This window comes from Berghia stephanieae, chromosome 2 (genome assembly GCF_034508935.2).
Source record: "Berghia stephanieae isolate SIO BIC M18660-M18661 chromosome 2, UCSD_Bste_1.3, whole genome shotgun sequence".
In the NCBI taxonomy this organism is placed as follows: Eukaryota; Metazoa; Mollusca; class Gastropoda; order Nudibranchia; family Aeolidiidae; genus Berghia; species Berghia stephanieae.
In genome coordinates this window covers 94474306-94497523 of record NC_088361.1, presented here as the reverse complement: position 1 = coordinate 94497523, position 23218 = coordinate 94474306, and the positions used below count along the sequence as shown (strand labels likewise).

The 23218-nt window shown below is 34.5% G+C and overlaps 2 protein-coding genes across 5 annotated transcripts; one reads left to right on the top strand and one right to left on the bottom strand.

Moving 5' to 3' along the window:
* Positions 1-1426: 1426 nt before the first annotated feature.
* LOC144965908 (ribosome biogenesis protein NSA2 homolog) lies at positions 1427-11942 on the bottom strand. Its single transcript, XM_078901753.1, has 9 exons — positions 11810-11942; positions 6850-6917; positions 6182-6301; positions 5703-5853; positions 5021-5105; positions 4279-4373; positions 3887-4027; positions 2782-2833; positions 1427-1502 (listed from the first exon to the last, which is right to left on the bottom strand). Exons 1-9 carry the CDS (start codon positions 11810-11812, stop codon positions 1435-1437), a joined length of 783 nt encoding a protein of 260 aa, XP_078757879.1. The 5' UTR covers positions 11813-11942; the 3' UTR covers positions 1427-1434.
* Positions 11943-12154: 212 nt separating this feature from the next.
* Positions 12155-22651, top strand: LOC144965909 (kxDL motif-containing protein 1-like). Of its 4 annotated transcripts, none has more exons than XM_078901756.1 (6): positions 12155-12333; positions 14573-14637; positions 14959-15112; positions 15721-15873; positions 16949-16995; positions 19217-22651. In XM_078901756.1, the coding sequence occupies exons 3-6, from the start codon at positions 14976-14978 to the stop codon at positions 19384-19386; spliced, it is 507 nt and encodes a 168-aa protein (XP_078757882.1). In that variant the 5' UTR covers positions 12155-12333; positions 14573-14637; positions 14959-14975; the 3' UTR covers positions 19387-22651. The 4 variants fall into 4 exon arrangements, with proteins under 4 accessions (XP_078757882.1, XP_078757881.1, XP_078757883.1 ...); XM_078901755.1 differs by having other exon boundaries at positions 12155-12364; XM_078901757.1 differs by lacking the exon at positions 14573-14637.
* The last annotated feature ends 567 nt before the right edge of the window (positions 22652-23218 follow it).

Genomic DNA, 23218 nt, shown 5'->3' with positions numbered 1-23218 from the left:
TATGTCTTACTTTCTCTTGGGTGCTTTAATTGTAATTCTACTTTTAACTATCCCATTTTCTTCCTTTTTCATGGCGCTGATATAACCTAAATGTGTTGCCAGTAAAACCCTTAAAATCAAATAAAAACAGAGTGAGAGAATCATTGTCACTACGGTTTATTAATTCCTCTGTCATTTTAATCACCTGCTCTCATGATCTGCCTATATTTTATTCTTCTGGTCTCCACTTCTCCCTATATAATATATATTAAAAAAAAAAAAGAATAATATATATTAAAAAAAAAAAAATAGATATATATATATATATATATATATATATATATATATATATATATATATATATATATATATATATATATAATATATATAATATTATGTGTGTGTGTATCTTTACATCTCTCCCAGTTAATTTTATTATTAAAATGTGATTGATTTCATGGTTGTCTGTCTTTTGAGGATGGCCAAGGGTTGAAACAACGTTTTTATTTTTTGTATTGGTTAATTATATTTAAGTCACATTAATGTCGATGTTTATATTTTTAAAAACAAAATGCTCAATGTCTTTCCATTCTTATTTTGATATTATGATGAAAAAAAAAAAAAATCAAATTAAAAAGGAAAAAGAAACTAATCTGAATTCATTTCCATTCCCCCCCCCCCCTTATTCCACCCAATAACACTTAACCGTAGGGCAACTTGATGCTAATTATATGAAAGCTTCACATCGCTGCTGTCATATGCAATGCAAGTTTACGAGTTATCATTAAAGAGTGTCAGGTGGATATATCAACACCACTGGGATATGATGAAATGTGGATCAACGAGAACAATTTTTTTTAAAACCCAAAAAACCTAGAGTATTTATAGAGCACATTATCCACTAAGCATGCTCAAAGTACTTTACAAGGGGTCTTTGCCAACAGCAACACTTAATAAGTAGGATGAGACATGACGCCAATTAGGCGATATTGCAATATTTTCGAACAGAGACAATACTGTTAACGGCCAGGTATTCATTTTTCACCTGAGTAAGGTGAGAGAATGTGAGTAAAGATACTCAAGACTAAGTACATGGGTGGTATGCTCTTGGAGAATCTACATCTGATCCCTATTTGTACCCAGTTCCCCTATGTCTTACTTTCTCTTGGGTGCTTTAATTGTAATTCTACTTTTTACTATCCCATCTTCTTCCTTTTTACTGGCGCTGATATGACCTAAATGTGTTCCAAGCGCCGTAAAACCCTTAAAAACAAAAACACATACATAAGCGAGAAAGTACAAAAGTAAAACACAATTCCCAGATCAAAAGCAAAAAAAACAAAGAAAAAGAAAACACAACAAAATTATAAATTTTGCGATTTTTTTTTCATTTTTCAAATATATAAATACATAACAAGGCACCCCCCCCCCCCCCCCCCCCCCGAGATTTTGAGATTACACTAGTAATACCGCATTAATACAACCATCATTTTCTGGATTATTGGTCACCTGGGCATATTTACCTGAAAGGACAAAAGATAGAGAGAAAAGAGTAAAACATTTAAAATCTTACATTAAAAAATTTTTAACAGATAAAACCAAATTTTTTTAAAAAGTGACTAAATATTGCAAAAATGTATAGGGTTTAATTCATTTCGGCAGACAACCTAAGTCTAATTTTACCTTTTCAATGGGGTATATATGCAAAAACAAACTTAAAGGTGTGCTTCAAAAAATTGGTCCCTCAACTAAAAAAAGAACCAATTTTTAGCTCACGCCAGAGCTAGATTATTTTTTAAAAAACTTTTTATTCCATCAATAAGTCCGTTTAAAATTGAAGAAACAACTTAATTTTTTTAATATATTGAAATTTTATATGGACTTAACCACAATTTATTGGTCACCAATGCCACTTTATATTACAAAACATTGATCACAAGTGTCATAAATAAAATATTGTTGTAAAATAAAGCTAAAATGAGCATAATCAAAGATTACAAACTCAGGTTATCTCAAGACAGCAAGTCGATATGATACACAATTAAAAAAGAAAAAAACACGGGTTTTTATATTAAAGGCGTTAATTCTAAAGGACTGCCACAAGACCAGCCTGGATGACAACCCTGCACGGGTGCATTGAATGGCTCACCCCGTTTAATACAAACTAATTGGCGACCCAAACCAGTACCTAAACGGCTTCAGCCATCCCAGGCCCACACATTGGATAATGATGAAAAAACCCATATGGCAATATCTTAAGAGTCATTTCCAAGTGAGAATGTATTCAGTAAAGATTCGCTATACTATCTCATTTGGATCCATTTATCAAACTTGTTCGTAAATCTGTTGCTATTTATTTTGATAAAAAAAGTTTTTTTAATCCAAGTATGAAGTGACATAATTTATACAATTTGCTTTTCTCTGCTAGGGGCTATGTATGTGGTCTTGTGGATGACACTCGCCTTTGGATTGGATGGTCCTGGGTTCGAGTCCCACTTTGAAAGGCGCATAGTTGAGTCCTTGGAAAAGACTCTTTACTTATACTCTCTCACTACACTCAGGTGTAAAATGAGTACCTGGCCGTTAACTGCGTTGTCTCTGTCTGAAAAATAATTGTAATATCCCCTAAAAGGCGTCATGTCTCATCTCCCAGGTTAAGTATTGCTGTTGGCCAGAGACCACTTTGAGCATGTTTAAAGGATATTGCGCGATATAAAAACTCAAATCTTTTTTTTTTTGTTTTCTGGAGAGAGATAGGATGGATAGAGAGAGAAAGAGTAAAAACTTCTGTGTTCAACTTACCCCAAACGACTTTACCACTTTGAGTTACAAGACCTAATTCACTGATATTAACCTGGGGAAAAGCATTAATTATAATAATAAACCATAACAGGCAATACAGATTCAAAAACAGAACAATTTTTTTAAAAGTCCACATCGTGAAGAATAAAATTTTCTCTAATCAGAGGGTCGTCATTAGGCATTATGTACACAATATCTAGACAAAAATCCTTGATATTGACTAATTGCTGACCCATAATAACAGTCAAGTAGTAGTTTTTTTTTCTTTTAACCCAAAGACAGCTAGTATCAATCCCTCCAATATTGTTGACAAAAAATTTCATAACAAACACTATTGTTATTGGACTAGTTGGCTTAAAAAAAACACCATTAAATGCTCCCCGTATTTGAACAAACTGTTTTAATTAGAACACAAATAACGATCAACATATCAATACCATCTTTGAAAGCTATTTAACCATAGACTTGCCTTAATTTTACAATGCCCTACTCCCCTAGTTTGTAGAATTAATACATTATCAATCCCAATCATTTAAATGAGACATTAAGGATTGAAAGTCTTAATTATGCAATGCTGATGTTGACAAAAAGTGAAAAAGGAGGAAAATTTGGAACACTTGCTTATAAGCCCCATTTTTACTGCATTAATCCCCACCTTTCAAGCAATTGATAAATTATCATTGTTACTCTAGCTAACTTCTGAAGAGTGTAAAATGCACCTGTATGCATCAACACACATAAACTCTCACTGCCAATACATTGATTGTGGGGGAATGTATTTTTCTTTAAAAGGAGAAAATATCTCCTTTAACTCGAATATCACTTATTTCCGCAGATCCGAAGAAAACCATCAGCATTGACTATAAGATCCAATGTATATTTGACATAAACAACATTTTAAAACCAAAATTTATCATGTTACCCATGCAAACACCACTAAATCAACAAGGTAAAAATTTATTCTTTTTAATCTTAAGAAAACCGGACCATCACGGGTAAAAACGGGAGTCGGTAACGCTGTGAACATGACATATCATGAATACTAACAATGGCAATAAAACCTTAAGCTTCCATAACTTAGAAGTTGGAACTACAAGTCACTCACCTCTATAATTGTTCCTTTTGTAATAACCCCTAAACTTGTGTACATGGTAGAACTTGGGTTTTTCTTGACTCGTAGGATGGGAAGATAAAAGGATGCTTTGAGTTCAGGATGTGTGACATTTGCCTTTTTGAATCGGAGACCCTGAAAATAATAATAAATGGGCAGGTTTAAGGACACGTAACCCATACCATAATTTTTCAATATCGTATGTTGACTATCTTTTGCTTTTTTAAAAGAAAGTCCAAGCCATTTTGTTTATCATTAAATACCAGAACTCTTATCTCAATCCCTATATCAGGGCTGACTCTCATTAAAAAATGTACAATCTGAGATAAAAAGCATACAATCTTACAAAGGTGAAAAAAAAAATAATAATGAAAAAATGCATCTACCATTGGCCTGATAAATCTTTCAAATTTTGCAGGCTTTCTCGTGAATCCTTCTCCAACAAATGTGACCTTGGTAACCATTCTTTTCCAAGCTTTTCCTGGGAAAGAAAGAGACAAATGATATATTAAAAAATGAAAAATAAAAAGAAACTGCTATTCGGTCAAATAAGGATAAATATGACAAAAACTGAAAGGCAGTTTCTAAACATTGTAAACATGAACCAAGAGGAATCTTTGGCCTGCAAAAAAAATAAATAAATAAATAAAAATTATTTTCTAAAAACACACCAAAAAAATCCCTGGAAATTTTACTTCAGAGTAAATTCCAAGGGAAGACTGGAATACCCGGGCAGGACGAAGTGACTTGTTCAAGAACATAAAGGGAGTGGCAGGAGGAATCGAACTCGGTGCCTTATGGGTCAAATCAAAGACCAAACCCTGTGTCATGCTGCCACCATGAGTAATTGCCTGTTTTGAGTAAATTAAGCAAAACTCGGCCACCAAAAAGAAAAGAGATAAAAACGACAATATCATGAAAAAATTGTAACTTGTACAAATTGACGATTTCAGATTTAAAAAAAAAAAAGAGGAATTTTAGTGAGAACTAATCACACAACTGAGTGACATCCTCTTCCTTCAATCTAAAGACATACTTTTTTTTTTTCATCCAATACAATTAAAATGTCTGAGAAGACAGTTACATAAGAAGAATATCTACCAAATATTGCTATATAATTATACTTACTCCTCGTCTTTCCACTTTTCAAAACTTTGAAAACGTCAGCCTCTGAGACACCTTTCACTTTGGGAATTGGAACATCCCATTTACCCTGGAATTAAAAAAATATTTTTAAAAATAAATAAATTAGCAGGACATTCATATTAATGTTCTTTTATGACTGGCAAACGAAAATCGGAGACAATAGTAAAGGTGACCCATTGCCTCAAAACGGTATATTGTGTTGGGACGGTTTGATGATGTAAATTGGATTTAGAGCCAGGAATATTAATAGGAGACTTGACCAAAACTGTTTTTGGTTTATCAAGAAGAAAGAAAAGAAAATTCTTGAGGGGCTAATATTTGAACTTTCACTTTTCCATCATCTGGATCACAATGACACCTATAAAAGCAATTTTTACAACATGAAATTCTCTTTAAAAAAAAAACAACAAAAAAACAAACAAACAAAAATTAAGAAAAGAAATAAAACAAAAACGAAACATGCAAAAGCCACACAAATGAAGAAAATTAATTTGAAAAAGAAATATGTCCAATAGCAATGTAGGTAAATAAAATTTCCATAGTATTTGACCACAGACAATTAATCTACCAGGATGGTCAGCTCACCTTTCACTGTGGTCAACCATACCAACTTGTATATATAAACACAAAGAGAATAAATTACAAATACAAATGAGAAACATACCGCCTTTTCTTTCCTCTTTTGTTTAATGGAGTTGGATAACACTTTTCCTCTCATTTGGTTCTCTCTCTCAAGCAAGTATGTTGGGTTACCATACTTAGAATCTTTGTCTGTTGTCTTCTGCTTGGTATTTCTTTCTTCATGCATTTTAATACTGAAAAATAGAAAATTGAAGGAAAAAAAAAGCAATGGTTAATGAAACAAGATTCAGCGAAGTGAACATACATTTCTAATAAATAATACGCCATCTGTTGCTTGGTGAAAGAGCCAATTAATCGAGGATTCAAGTAAAGAACATAACTAATCTGGAATCATCAAACAGTAGATAGCATTTTTAAAAATTTTAAAAAATAACGTGAGGGATGGTCTAATATCACTGAAATCAAAAGAGAGAGAGAGAGAGAGAGAGAGAGAGAGAGACAGACCATAATGGTCAATAAAACAGCTATATGTTGTTTTTCCAATAAACGCCAAATACTTACGTCTTTTTCATCTGTATCTTCTCTGAATGCCTCTTTTTGTTGAAAATCTTTGCCTTAATACCCCTAAGTTTCTTTGCCTTTTCTGCCATTTCATGAGGCTTTCTAGCCTCTTTCTTCCTCCTGAAAAAGAAAAAAACAAAAAATAAATTCAAATATCCCTTAATTTTAAATCATGTTGCTTGTTGAGATATTGATCATGAAATGAATGTAGAAAATAAATTAAATTAAAAGAATAATATGACTTAATACGGGGCTGTCAAAAATATAAACAGGAATAAAATTTTCTTTATTCATCTCCAAATTTGAAATATTTCTTCCAAGGGGAGAATGGAATGGAATCAGTTGTCAGAAAGTGAGCTAGGGAGAGACAACCTCCTCCAGACCCCGGGGTCCAAAGATACTTCTGTGTTGCACTCACCACGTCAGTATGAGGCCAAGGTGATTTAATTGATATAACCATAGCTAACAAATTCATAGCCGCAATGATATAAAGTACATACATACTCTATACACTCGAATTTATGAGTTTTCTATGAAGCGAATTTCTTATCTCTGTCAATCTAAATGTTTTCTAATCTTTAGGTTCATATCAGATCCAATGACAAAAACACACAAAGAGTCAGAGAGACTTTATTGTGTTTGAGCTGAATTATACATAATATACTCACTTTCTTTCCTCATAATCCAAACGTCTTCCATGTCGCTTCGTATGAAGCTCAATGTACTCGTTCTGGGGCTGAAATAAAACAAAATCATGAGAGAGAGAGCAATAATAATAATAATAATAATAATAATAATAACAATGACAAAGCAAAGGATAGAAAACGTTTAAAACGACACCATCATGCTAATACTCACACTAATAGTGAGTTAATGATTCCATTCATCGACCACAGCAAACGCGTCAATCTAATTTTAGATAGATCACCCGCGTGAACTCATTGAAGTGACATGTACAGAATTTTATTTCCATTTGTTCATCATGATTGAAGCATAATAATGACAGTGAATGGAATCATCTACTCATGATTTTCCTATTTTATTAAGCAAATTTATTTAAGATTGAAATGTTGTGCATTTTGCCCATTTTTGTATGAATATATACCTAAGAAATAATATTATCAACCATTCTGGCTATAACAAACACGCATGTGTATAAACTGTCTGCCAATAATCAATCTTCTTTATTGGCAGACATGTCCGACAAACTGAGAATAATCACTGCGTTTTTTAAATTTAAATTTTATTAATTAATCGCTGTGATTATCCTTGACACCTGTCTGGGGATAATAAAAATTCGTTATCCCCAGACACGTGTCTGGGGATAACGAATTGTCATTATCCCCAGACGCATATTTGAAACTCCGCTCTTTTAAACAATTATCCACATTCCAGAATATGGAATGTTTCCAAATGCACATAGAAATAAGGAAAGTTAATAAAATATCTATAAAAACATAAAATTAACCAACATTAAAATCAGTTGTTACTACATATACACAATATGTGTCGACTTCGAAGTGGGTGTCATGGCCGAATGGTTTAGTCGTCTGCCCTGGAAGTTTGACCAGAATCGACGGTGTGGGTTCGAATCCTGGAAACGTCACTTTTTAATTTAATTTTTTTAAAAATTAAATTCCGTCTTCTTTTTACAGAACGTTGAAAGGGATAAATGTCCCATCCATCCTCCTCCCACCTCTTTTTTTAAAGATTAAACTCTCTCTCTCTCTCTCTCTTGTTTTTTTTTCTAGTTTCTAGCAAATATATTCGTCCCGACTCCGATCTCAAATGGTGTCTAAAAAGAATAAATAATTAAAAAGCAAACAAACAGAAATATTCAGAGAGCGACCAAATGGTCAGATAGAGGATAGATATAATAATAATAATAATAATAATAATAATAATAATAATAATAATAATAATAATAAGAAGAACAATTATAATGATAATATAGTAATAATAATAATGATGATAATAATAATAATAATAATAATAATAATAATAATAATAATAATAATAATAATAATAATAATAATAATAATAATAGTAATAGTATGATAATAAGAGTATTAATAATAAAAATAATATTATTATTGATAATAATATAATAATGATTATGATGGTAATAGTAATAATAATAACAATTATTACAATTGTTATTATTATTATCATTATTATTATCTTTTGACCAAAACAAAAAAAACAAAAACAATAATAGATCTAGACCAAATTAAATAATGAAATAATATTATCGGAGAAATAAAAAATTCAACTGATTAAAAAAACTCTTGCTCGGAACTCGGAACAAAAGTGAAAACAATGAACATCAATTGGGAAGAAAGAAAGAAAAAGTAAAAAAAAAAAAAGTGTGTGTGTGAGGGGGGGGGGGGGGGGGGGGTCGCGACTGGTTCGAATCTGTGCAGCTAAAAGGAGTAAAATGAAAGGTGGCCTAACCCACTGAGCTGTCTATCCACACTGCTATCGGAATATCTTAAATTCATATATGAGCTAAACATATTTCCACCATTTTTGCTTCCTTGTTTTGGTAGTTATTTTCATCTCTGATTCCAATAAAAATATGTTGTTGGATCTAGTTTTGTGGACGTGTGATACTAAATTATATTGTCTTGTGCGAAGAAGACAGGAAAATAACAGGTGTCGGTTTTGGGCTTTGGGGCGAACAACACCATGGCCTAGGAATTTGTCCGCGAAATAAAAAATAATTCCCGGTCATCCCCAAAATTGTGGCCAGAATGAGCAAATTATAGAAACAAGAGAATATCAATAAAGTTAACAGGTAGGTAGGTAGTGAAAATTTAAATGGTTGGTGGACTATGAACAGATTTGATGATTAACAACTTTCTTCCTGGTTGAAAATAAAAAGTCGAATTGCCAGTTTGACGTTTTCAGATCAAAGTAACAAAAGAAATTTCATTGATCCATTTGCTTTAAAATAACGCAGTGGCTATTTTTACAGTCCCGTAAAGATGGTTCTCTGGGCTTTTTTACAGTCCCGTAAAGATGGTTCTCAGGGCTATTTTTACAGTCCCATCCTAGAAAGAGGAGCTACGACGCGTTAGCTCTCCTCTTTCTAGGGTCCCGTAAAGACGGTTCTGGTGGCTATTTTTACGGCGTTGCGGTAATAGATTTATAAATAGTAACAGATTGGCTGAGTAGACGCCATTAGCTCCAAAACTCTCACTCACTTCGTTCAGGTGCGGCTAGTTAGCAGCCTCTCTCTCTCTCCCGGTCTTTCTACATTCTTTCTTTGTTTCTCTCTCTCTCTCACTCTTTCTTTCATTCTTTCTCTATCCCTTTCTTTCTTTCCCTATCTCTCATTTTCTCTCTCTCTCTCCCTCTCTCTTTCTTTCATTCTTTCCCAATCTCTTTCTCTCTCTCTCTCTCTCTCTCTCTCTCTCTCTCTCTCTCTCTCTCTCTCCTCTCTCTCTCCTCTCTCTCTCTTTTTTCCGTTCTCTTTTTCTCTATCTATCTCTTTCCCTAGTGGTACCTCAAAGCCGAGGCAGAGGGTCTGACCCAGGGCAACCACAACCTTGGTCTGACCACAAGGTAGCAGCCTCTTATGGTTCACACTATTATGTTATGACGATCGACCCAATCAGCAAAGTCCGGTCCGCATTCGTGCACCGTCGCAAACCCGCCTGGTAGCATCGTCACAACACACCTTTCGACTAGATGCTCTGCCGTCTCGGGTTCTTGCCCACAGCGTGGACATATTGGACAGGAAGTTAGACCCCACCGATGTAACGTACTGACTTGCTGTTAGGCAGCTCCTCGACCGAAGCAGATTCGCAGCTACCCAGTGTCTCCTCTTACTGGTATCAAAGCCTGGCAACTTCTCACCAAGCTTAGAGGAGTGTAGGTCCCCGCCCCCACGAGGGATTGAATTCGTCCAAACCGATATTTAAGCCTGAGGTGTTTCGCAATGTGCATCTTTACCATGGACATCCACATGGGGGGGGGGGGGGGGGGGGGGGGTAGTCATTTGTCCACAATATGGTTGGGGGGGGGGGGGGGGGGGGGGGGGGGGGGTTCTAAAATTATGGTCAAAATGTGTCCAATTGGTTTGTGAACGGCCTCTTTTCTGAAATTGGATTCAAACCCACTCTCACGTGAGAAGACTGCACCCTGAATGTTAGACGTCTACGTCTTTTAGTATTGTATAAACCGTTAGTACTTCCTGACTGGTTATACTGGTAAAGTATAAACAAAAGCCAACCTGTAAAGTATTATATCTTGAGGGGTGTCGACTCAAGCAGGAACTAAATATACTTTCAGTGTTTGATAATAGATCTATATTATGTATGTTTGACAGAAAAAAAATCAAGACATACAACCTAACCTGCCCACTGATGATAGAAAACGGGCTGTTCTGTACTGTAAACATAACTTATGCCAAAAAAAAAAAAAAAAAATTATATGTAATAAAAATGACAGTACCGTAAAAATCGCTAAGAGAATTGACTTTACATTAATTGTTTGTTAATTTTAGTTTTAGCTTTAGATCAAGTGCCCAGAGCTTGTGTTTTACACGAGAATGAGCGCTATATAAATGTGTATTATTATTATTATTATTATTATATTATCTAAATATGTTAAATGAAATTAATTTTGCTTTCATTCACCGCCTCTAGATCTGTACATCTAAATATCGGGAGAAATGATATGTGAAGTTTTGTGAATACTGCAAAAAGATGATAATCTATAACTATGCGGATAATTGAACAGAATCGCATCAACGCCGTAAAAATAGCCATGAGAGCCGTCTTTACGGGACTGTAAAAATAGCCCCAAGAACCATCTTTACGGGACTGTAAAAATAGCCACCGCGTTAAAATAATTTTTTTAAAAGAGCTGGATTTGACATTTGATCACTATATACTTTCACTTTCATCTTGTGTTAAATATCACTTGATATATTAACTGTTTTGGGACACAACCACTAGTATTTTTTCCAGAATATTTGGTATTTTTCACGCCTAGTTTGACATTTTGCATAAAATCTTTCTGTCCACTTGCTACATGCGTCTGGGGATAACAAAATTTCTTTATCCCCAGACACCTGTCTGGGGATAACAAAAATTGGTTATCCCCAGACACCTATCAGGGGATAACGAATTTTTATTATCCCCAGACAGGCGTCTGGGAATAATGACAGCCTTAATTAATATTTTACTTTGGTGAACTTTGTGGACGGATTGATTGATTTCTATGACTAATCGACTGAGAATTTACAGGTCTACAGTCTACACACGACACATATATATGAATTCAAAGATTGAGTCAATTGGTTAAAATATAAGTAAATCAGTGTCCAAACTCTAACTCTAGCAAGCTCAAACACTGTACTGTTGTAGTTGGAGTTGGACTGCTGTACTGTACTGTAAACTGTTGAAGTCTGAAGTCTGAAGTGAGTGAACAAACGAGAGACCCCCCCCCCCCCCCCCCCCCCCCCCCCCCCAAGTCCCAGACCCCAGTGCCAGTCGTTAGTCCACCTCCTGGTAACATTTATAAATGGGTTCATTAGGTATAAAACACTGAAATGGATCTGAAATGTAAAACTACAAACTGAATTGTTTTAAAAGCAGAAGAAGATGAAAGAATCATTACCATGTTTCCTTTGTTGTTTTCACTGTCAACACGGTGGGTGATTACACCGGAAAAGGACAATTGTTAAAGTGTAAGGTTTCAAGGCACGAGGACGTTAAAACATGAGCATGGCCTCTATGTAAACCACTTCAATCCAATCCAAACGTCGAAATATGTACGACCATAAAAGTATTGAAAACCTATCGCTATAAATTGAAATTTATGGTACACACAAAATCAAAATGCGACTATATAAGGTAGAATCCAAAGCTTATAATAATAATGTTTTTCGTGGTTGTAAATAAAGAATATTTTGGCTTGAAAAAGATTATAATGATTCCATTCTGTATAAAAGTTGGAATAACATTAATTTTACATGACAGAATCGAAACAAACTAATGATTATTATGCTTGTGGATTGTTTACATATTTAATTGAAGATCACATGATTAAAGTCAAAGAGCGAAGAATGTGATTTTGCCTTGGTGATAAAAGCTTTTAAAACGGTCACAATTTTGTATGTCATTTGGAAATAAATCATTCAGGTGTGACTTTTGAAAAGGTCATGATATTGTGGTGGGTAACTACTCTCTCTCTCTCTCTCTCTCTCTCTCTCTCTCTCTCTCTCTCTCTCTCTCTCTCTGCCTCTCTCATCCCCCCCTCTCTCTCTCTCTCTCTGACTTTGCCTCTCTCATTTCCCCCCTCTCCCTCGTCCTTTCTCTCTTTCCCCCACCCGGCGGGGACCCTCCAGCCCCTCTCTCTCTCTCTCTCTCTCTCTCTCTCTCTCTCTCTCTCTCTCTCTCTCTCTCTCTCTCTCTCTCTCTCTCTCTCTCTCTCTCTCTCTCCATGTCAATATACATATATCTATCACTATCAGTCTGACACACACAGACAGTTTTTTTCATTGTTACTATCACCACCGTCACATCATCATCATCATCATCATTCAAAATCTCATCATCCTGCTCCTCACCTAATTCTCTTCCTCCTTCTCCACCGCTTCTTACGTCTTCTTCTTCTTCTTCTTCTTCTTCTTCTTCTTCTTCTTCTTCTTCTTCTTCTTCTTCTTCTTCTTCTTCTTCTTCTTCTTCTTCTTCGTCTCCCACCACCACCACCACTACTACTACTACTACTACTACTACTACTACTACTACTACTACTACTACTACTACTACTACTACTACTACTACTACTACTACTATACCACTAACATAGTGGTGCACTCTCACAGACAACTCAACTTAAACCCTGGGATTGATTCTTTTTAGGATTCTAGTCATCTGTTTTGAATGGATTTATTTAGTATTAATATTAAAATGTCCTTTTCAAGATTTCATTAAAAATTATACCACAGTGACACTCAGCATAAACTGGTGTCAGATTATTATTATTATTATTATTATTATTATTATTATTATTATTATTATTATTATTATTATTATTATTATTATTATTATTATTTGGTATCATATCGAATTCCACAGATAGTGCTCAGAGATGCTTTACAATCGTCGTCGGGTATCAAACAAGCTCATTTATTTGACTACAAAATCCCCATACCATAACAGTCACACACATACACATTAAAGTTCACAGAGAATCACAATAAGCAGAATGAAAACGATTGGGTTTAAGATTCCATTTGAAGACTTACAGACGTTCACTTTCACGTTGTTTGGTTTTTGGTGATAAAGAATTCCATACAAATGGAGCTGAATATTATGATAAACCGTACTCAGCAAACTTTGTTCTTGGGATGTTTTTCTCCATTAGTTTATATTCCCCACAATGCATTGCCGGTATTCAAGTGATGTATGGTGAAGGCATTATGTTGAGTGTCACTGTCACTGTGATAATTTGAATGATTTTCTCCGTCGAACCATTAAGTGTTTCGAATCCTTCAGAGGCACTTGTAAGTCATGGCTAATATAATAGCTTCTGATAGTGGTGGGGGAAATAATGGAATATATGTTTACTTTTGAACGTATGTGTTCAGTTAGTTACATATGTGTGGAGAGCTACACAAATTGTTACATATGTGACTCATCCTCTCAAAACAGTATTATGTCAGGGTGAACCGGATGCTTCAACTTGAATTTCAAGATTTACCTACAAAATCTTAAATTTCCCAAATTTTGATCCTTTTTTTACTTTAACCTTAAACTCTATTGATCTCATATTCAATGGAATCTGCATAAAGTCAACACTATTAAGTCAATTTCTGCTTAAAGTCAACATCTCTTATTGGTCCCAACTTTTCTGGTCTTTATCTGTTTTCCATGGATAATGGATAAAGTCAATCTTGCTTCAAGTCAACCAAGGTTTTTGGTCTGGCAGTGTTTACTTTATCAGTATTGCACTGTACTTTACTATTCCGAGAATACCAGATTGACATGTTGGGTCACATATATCATGAAGTAAAGATCAATGGAATCCTTGATTGTTATTTTGAAATTCTTGCCAAAAGTTTCACTGATCATTTCAAGTTCTATTTTTGATACAAAGTCCTTAACTGATTTACTAAAGCCTTTTGCTCTTCCAGGAGCTTCCCATCTTTCCCCTGAGAGCTACATAGGAGTTTCATACACAAGTCCACACATTTACAAAAATACAATTTTTTTCCCCATCTCGGTCGAGTACAATCACTAAATGGAGTAACCAGTCAAACAACATGACCAACATCCTGTTTTTGGAGTCCTTCATGTTTAGCTTACTTGTGTGACTGTTTTGCTTTATAGAAATATAGTTATGGGTTCTCAACCTTTTTGCTATTTAAATCCTCAGATCTGTATCCTGATTCAGGTCTTGCTACGGGTCCCTGATAAATTGATTCTTTCTTCCGAAGGGAGGTAAAAAATGGGAATGGGTTAAAAATAGAAATTTATTTATCAGCTTCAGTGGTGGGAAAAAAATTAAGTAAAATAATATCATTTCTATACTTCGATATGTAGCTTATGTATAAAAATATTGCATTAATACAAAGATATCTATTTTCATAAAATGACCACTAATTAATCTTTGAGAAGACCAAGAACAAAATTTGATCGAACCTCTTGAGTATGATTTTATTTTCAATTTACAAAATGATCTAGTCTGCTTTAGATGTTATTTGCATTTTAAATGTTCATACATGAAATAATGAAATTGTGTCATATATGTCATTTTCTCAGAGCTCTAATCAGACGGGATGTCAGGCCATGGAAAGGAATCAGAAGGCGCTTTATCTCAAACATCTCACAACGATTCAACAATATTTGCATCAGCTTTGGTGGATCAAGTGAATAAAGAGGACATTAAATCCATGGTCTGCATTCAAAGAGAAATGTAAGTGTTTACAAAATTTTTCAAAATTTATAGGAGAGGAATAACTAGAGAGACTAATTAAGCAAGGGAATCATGTTGATTTTTAAAATCTGTGCTGAGCTATTTTGACTGAAAATTTAACTAAGATAATCAAGAATAAAGAATATTTTATTGTATTTTAATAGAGTTTACGTCGCAGTGAAATCATACTATGAAAATTGAAGTTGTAAAAAATACATAAAACATAACCTAGGATTTATAACTTACCAATATTCAGACTCTTTACTTTTGTTCTCCCAATATTGATTTTTTTTTTTCAAGCTTTTTGTATCGTTCATAACAGTTATTGTTATTTGCAATATTAAAACGAGTCACATTAATAATTTTTTAAAAGGTAGTTAATTCCCTTTTCACACTTTAATTTGCTTATCTGGAGCATTAATATAATGCAATATCCACTCAACATGTTCAAATCACTTTACAAAATTGTTTTATATAATTATAAATAGAAACATCATTGAATATATTATTTTGTTGTCTGGTGTAATGATGTCATGTACTTTTCAATTATTTATTTTTACAACACCTCATATTGGCATAATGTTTCGCATTCTTTATTTGTTTTTCAGCTTATCTCGCTTTGAAAAAACAAATGAAATGCTGATCAACTTCAATATACTTTCCACTGGACGTTATGACGCAACTGTGAAAGATTTCAGCAAACATACAAAGTTGCTTTACGACATGAAAAAAGATCTGGACAATATATTCAAACGCATAAGGTAATTAATCATGTTCAAATAAGGCTTTCTGTTGTTGCAGTTAATGCTATTGGTAGATTTGCTGAAAACTAATATAACCAATAAAAAAACAAAAAGATAAAAGAAAATCAAACATTCATCTTGCTAGTGTTTTGTTTCTTTTCAAAACTATGCAAAACAGTCTTGCCAGTCAATTTACAAATGAGGCTATGTCAAAAGGTTGTGACATTCGCCACAAAAATACTCCAATACTAAGTTATTTGGAAAAAATGTGAGACAAGCCATGACACCTGTAAGGAAATAGTACAATTGTAATTTTTCGCTGTTACCCACCAGGTACTCATTTTGCACCTCAGTATGGTGGGAAAGTGTGAGTAAAGAGCCTTATCCGTGGACTCATCTATGCACCGCATAGTGCAGGGCTTGAATCCGGAACCTTCTCATCCAAAGGCGAGTGTTATACCACAAGATTACATAGTCGCACCTGTGATTAGCTTGACAGGATCATTTGCTCTTCATACCACAATTTGATAAATTCTTGAGTCACATCATGAATTTTTTAACTTGTAAAACATTAAAGGGTTATTAAGGATTTAATTAAATCAAGGATCTCATATGTCTACAATGTCAATTTTCTCAAAAATTTGTTCGTGAACCGACAGATCAAATTACTGGCTTGTATGATGTAGTGCCAGACAAAATAGATACTAAAAAAAAATTATGAGGAAAAGAGTCTATCGGTCTTTACCTCCTAAGAGAAAAAAAAGGCCGTCTTCCACGGTTGCCAATTTTCATTACATTTATGGAATTCAGTATGTTATAAGCCATCAGTATATTATAGTTTCCTATCGCCTGCTAAATGGAAAAAAAAGTAAGTGCATAATGTCTTTTTACTGGAGTTCAGTACTCAGAAAGGGGTTGGACAATGTGTTTGCATAGAAGTTCAGTAAATGCTTGCCTCCTGAATTGGCATCCCTGTTCCTCGAGTAGGGGATACAACTTCTAATTTAGAAAGTAAAAGAAAAAATGACAATGATAATGAAGAGGATAATTGCAAATAGTATATAATGATTGATGTATTATCATTTTATTTCAGAACTTTGAAGCAACGTCTCGGAACTTCATACCCAGAAGCCTTTGCAGGTCTGATATTTATATGATCTCGATTTGATGAGAATTTGCAAATGTTATTTGACATCATGTTTGCGGGGGTGATTGCGTGTTGTTCCAGTTTTCGGGTTCGGCAGTTATGCCTGTCCAAGCCGAGCATCTCCGTCTTCGACCTGCTTTTCTATTAGGATCTGCTTCCTTAAAGTCTTTGGTCAACCAAGACCTATCCACAAGGCAGTGGGGCACTAGGGGTCTTTTTTTTTTTTTTCAGGGTTTCCATCCCTTAGACGATTGTATTCCAATAGTAATGAGATCCATCTGCCCAAGTTTGAAATCAGAGTTGTTTCTCTCCTAGACTGACTACCTTCCAAGGCTCACGAGCTCAATCTACCCGGGCAAATGTTATTTGATTTTAAAAGCATAAAAGTTTTAGAGATTGTAAATTGAAATTATATAAAAATTGAATGTACGAGGGTTGATCAAATAAATATGAAATACCCTATGATAATTTTCAGGAAAAGGTTATCACTTTAGGATAAGTTTACATGAAAAAAATTGGGAACTTCGGATATGCATTTTTTATGTTACTGCTCGCCTAGGCACACAAACCCGAAATGCAGCTTTGTCAAATGGAAGAGGAAAGAAAACTCTCTTTGCGTTTGTGAAGAATATTTTTTTGACAGATTTGTGTCAGTGGATGTAATCTGGCTCTGTCAATTTGATTCAGAGCCGAAATGCCACCCAAAGCAATGAAGAGCTCATGAAGAGCTTATCCCCCCAAAAAGGCAAAGATGACCTGCTCTGTCATAAAGGTCATGCTCACCGTGGGGCGGCGGGGGGGGGGGGGGGGGGGGGGGGGGGGGGGGCACATGGAAGGCATCATTATATTTGACTATTTTCCAAAGAACAAAACTATGACTTAAAACTTTTGAATGGATTGACTTGAATACAAATCATCCATGGAAGCTTTGAAATGGATTTCTGCTTTTGCAGGACTATGCATCTTCTTATATTGCTGGAGTGTCAACAGTAGCAGCAGATGAGTGCAGGTTAGAAGTCTTACCTCATTCTTCCTGCTTACTCAATTAAGCCCCTTCAGATTTTTTTTATCCTCCTTACGTTGAAGCAAGACCACAAATGAAAGCATTGTGAAGATGAAATTTAAGTTTTTAGAGCCTCAGAAGATTAGTTTAAGGTGAAATCCAAAAACTTCTACTTTGAAGGACTTTTCAAGTTCAAGGACAGATGGGAGAAGTATACCACTTTATCAGAGGATTATATAGAAAAATAAAAGTCAGTGTAAAGGATTTAATGAGAATTGGAACATTCCTTCATAATCAGGACAAGTCCTATTTGATCAACTCTCGTATTTCGATAATAACAATTGTCCACAGGTTCTAAGATAACATGTCTTGGGTTTTTTAATTTTCTGAATATTTTGAACCCACAAGACATTAAAAAAAAAAGCTAACCCCCCCCCCCCCCTTTATCTCCTCTCCCCATATCTATCTATCTATCTATCTATCTGTCTATCTCTCTTTATATCTATCTATAAAATATTTCAAGTATAATTGTGATCAACTTCTACAATATTGTTTCGAGCAATAGCTCTCATCAGGAAGTCACACTTGTGACTCTTGTGACACTATAATAAGGTACTCATTTTACATCTGAGTACATTGAGAGCATGTAATTAAAGAAAGCTTATACCATGGACCAACTTTGAACTCTTCGTATTGGAATGTGAACAAGAGCTCTACAGATGGGGACAGTCATTCCCCTATATTGCAAAGCAGCACACTTCCTGATGAGAGCGAATGCTCGAAACAATATTGTGGAAGTTGATCATAATTATACTTGAAATATTTTATAAATAGCTCCTTTAATCAAAAAGTTGAGCACTATTATTTCATGTTTCCTTTTTAAGATTTATATATCTATATATCTATCTATCTATCTATCTATCTATCTATCTATCTATCTATCTATCTATCTATCTATCTATCTATCTATCTATCTATCTATTTATCTATCTATCTATCAATCTATCTATCTATCTGCCTCTCTCTCTCTCTCTTTCTCTCTCTCTCGCTCTCTCTCTCTCTCTCTCTCTCTCGCTCTCTCTCTCTCTCTCTCTCTCTCTCTCTCTCTCTCTCTCTCTCTCTCTCTCTCTCTCTCTCTCTCTCTCTCTCTCTCAGTGAGTTTATAATTCTTTTAAACTTCAACCCTCCACCCCCCCCCCCACCTCTCCCAGCTTGCAACAGTGTTTATGATGTTCCAGACGAGGAAGAGGACAGCGATGATGAGGATGAGAGCAGTGTCCAGCCAGAAAGATACACACTTAACGTCCCAGGAGTTGGCTACGATTCTCTCCTGTGTTCAGGGGAACACCCTCAACCAAAAGAGGAAGATGAAAATACATAGATAGCTAGGAATATGTTACTTTTGTTGTTGTTGTTGTTTTGTTTTGTTTTTTTCAACAATTGTATTTATTGTCACTATCGTACATTATTTATTACTGATGAAGCCTAGTCTTTACTTTTTTCATTTTGCGTTTGTTGAAAAATAGTGGATTAAAAGAAAACTCATTGATCCCCCCAAAAATGGAGCTTTTATATGGAACAATATCTGCATGCTCAAAGTGCTCTACAGGGGGTCCTAAGTCAATAGCAACAAGTAGCATGAAGTAAGAGACATGATGTCTTGAGGTTGTTATTATGATTTTTTCTTCCGACATGGACAATGCTGTAACTTGCCAGGTACTCATTTTACATCTGAGTACATTGAGAGCATGTATCTAAAGAAAGCTTATTCCATGGACCAACTTTAAACTCTTTGTAGTGGAATGTGAATAAGAGTCCTACAGATGCGGACAGTCATGCCGCTATATTGCAAAGCAGCACTTAGGCATTACAAACCTGTTAAAAGAGGGTTTAAATCTCTAACTCAGACCAATTAATGTTTTATATCTCAACTAATGAATATAGGCGACGGGTACTTATTTGCAGGTCTGATCATTCAAATCATTATGGCTCATTGTTATAATTAATATACTCTCATACCAAACGAAAACATTGTCCATTGCAATAACGTTAAAACAAGCCCATAATTGCGTTTGGTTATCAAATATAATAATAATAATAATAATAATAATAATAATAATAATAATAATAATAATAATAATAATGATAATAATAATAATAATAATGATAATAATAATAATAATAATAATAATAATAATAATAATAATAATAATAATAATAATAATAATAATAATAATACACATAGATTATAGACAGTTATAGCTTATAGGAAAGATGGCATCAAAAGATTTTATGATAATTGTAACGGGTGGGGAGAGAGAAAAAGATTGCAGAGAAAGCATTAGGTGGTCAGTCAGAGGACAAATAAGAAACATTCCTTATCTTTATAATGCAAGACTCCCTGGATTGAAGTGCAGCTCTCAGGGGGTTTTTTGTAGCGCAATACTTTATAAAAATTACTTTACATGATAACGTTGTCAGGAGGAATAGAAAAGTCAGTTTTCGTTAGTAGCAAGGAAGATAACGAAGGATCAGGTTGATTGTATCAAGTTAAAGAAATTAAGGAGCAGGCATCAGTTTAATATAAAGACCTGAACAAGTGTGTATGAAAAGTGCCAGACAAACCAAGAAAGGAAAATAGAAGAAAAAAGACCATCCCAAAAATTCAGTCGACCTCGACTGGGGATCGAACCTCAGTCATTCTGATTACTGGAAAAAATTCAGTCGACCTCGACTGGGAATTGAACCTCAGACCTTCTGATTACCGGTAATCAGAAGGTCTGAGGATTGATCCCCAGTCGAGGTCGACTGAATTTTTGGGATGGTTTTTTTCTTCTATTTTTCTTTCTTGTTTTGTCTGGCACCTTTCATACAAACTTGTTCAGATCTTTATCAGGTTGATTGTACTACAGTGATATCCTGATAAAGTCAACACTGCCCGACCAAAAAAATTTGTTGACTTTAAGCAAGGTTGACTTTATCCATGATCAATGGAGCATTCTTAGATAAAGAACAATAAACTTGGGACCAACAAGTGGTGTTGGCTTTAAGCAGAAGTTGACTTTAAGAGTATTGACTTTATGCGGATTCCATTGTGTATGGTAACGATGACAGAAGAAAGAGAAAGGTGAGTTGTTAGTAGCTATGAAGGTAACAAATGATCCCTTTGGTTGTACTATTGACTACAACTCACTGTTTATTTTATTTTTGTGTTTATTGCTGTTTCTTGTGGCGTCATGATAGTCTTGATTAGAGAGACATGGCAGCCATTGTGTGTAACAGACTAGGTATTCCTTCATAGCCATAAGACCCATGGAGCTGAAGTTTCTTCTGGAGTTTGTATCTTTAAAAAACACCAGCAATTGCTTGCTACCCTTCGGACAGCATGCTAGTCTATTGATCATAAAGTACTTTCAACCAGAGTTAGCATAGCCAGTTATCCAGTAGGTGCTGGATAAATTTTTAAAAAAGTAAGACTTCACTCAAATTCAAAATGGATCCATTGTCATACGATTTGTGTGCTCTACCAATTGAGCTATCTGGTCTCCAATAATCAAAATAGAGATGCAAAACATTTTATTTTAAAAAAGATTTTTAAACCTGTTTTTTTTTTTTTTTTTGTGTTTTTAAAAAAATAATTTTTAAATGAAAAAAAAATCAAAGCACAATTTTGTTGAATTTGAAAGAGATATCTGAAATTCATGATCCAATATCTGCTTTTAAAAAAGTAATAAATTAAAGTTCACACACTTACTATGGTGTGAAGAGATCTGTGTGTTTGTAACACATATAAATATAACCCGTCTATAAGAAGAATATTATTCAGGAGACTTATTTAAAAGTATTAAATCAGGGGAGTTAACCGTACTGTTAACTTGGTTAGAAAAAATGCATCGATTGTCTACGTTTGATTGACCTGGACATTTTCTATTTTACTTGTGAAAATAAAAATCAGTTGGCTGGGTACAGGTTTTCATACGATTCCGGTTAGCTTAATCGGTAGACCCCTCTTATATTTTAATTATATAAGTGTATAAACTGTGATATAGATGAATCACTTCTTCCTTTCTCCCATAGTGGGCAGGGGGGTACATACTGTGTCTTCTATCCCCTTATATCTGTTTTCCAATATGCTTTCTGTCTTTGTCTTGGAATGAGATTACTTGGTTTTGTCCTGGCCCTGGCCGGAGTCCTAGCTGGGAGGGAAACAGTCAAATGCATAGTTATTGTTTTGGGAGATGATATTTTTTTCCTTGTAAATCATCTCTCTGTTATGTATTATTATATTTGTTATTTTGAATTTATAATGTAAGCATTTGAGTGTATTCCTCTTTGTTGGATTTTGTGCTTGTGTCCGGATGAGACTTATAGGTGATCTCAAACTAAGTACATTGGTGGTGTGCTCTTGGAATCTACATCTGATCCCTATTGGTTCCCAGTTCCCCTTTGTCTTACTTTCTCTTGGATGCTTTAATTGTAATTCTAGAACTTTTTACTATCCCATTTTCTTCCCTTTTACTGGCGCTGATATAAGCTAAATGTGTTGCAAGCGCCGTAAAACCCTTAAAAACAAAAACAAAAAACAACTTCTTCCTTTTTTGTAACAGTTTTCTATTGATTCAATTATAATACATACATCTTGTACATAAGTTTGCACTGGAGTTTCTTATTTGCTTGTTATAAAATTACATAGTTAATCGGTGTACTTTTGTTTGCCCATTGTGTATGACACTTTTTTGTGGCCTGTACCCCGTAGGCTCTTGGATTCTGTCCATTGGGTGGGGAAGTCACTTACAATGTCTTCTCTAACCCGTATATCTGGTTTCCAACTTGCTTTCTCTCTTTGTCTTGGAACCAGATTACTTGATTTGTCCTTTCCCTTGTCAGAGTTCTGGGCCGAGAGGGATACAGTCAAATGTATAGTATATTAATTTTGGGAGATGATAATGATATTTTTTCCTTGTAAATCATCTCTCTTTTATCTATTGCTTTATGTAGTTTTGAATGTTTAAAGTAAGCATTTGAGTGTTCTCCTCTTAGTGGGATCCTGTACTTGTGGCTGAATGAGACTGCACAATGATAGTATGCTTTTGTAATCTACATCTGTACCTTATTCGAATCATTCCCCTTTGTCTTACTTTTTCTTGTATGCTTTCAAAATATAGATTATATAATTTTTTGACTATCCCATATTCTTCCTTTTTACTGGCGCT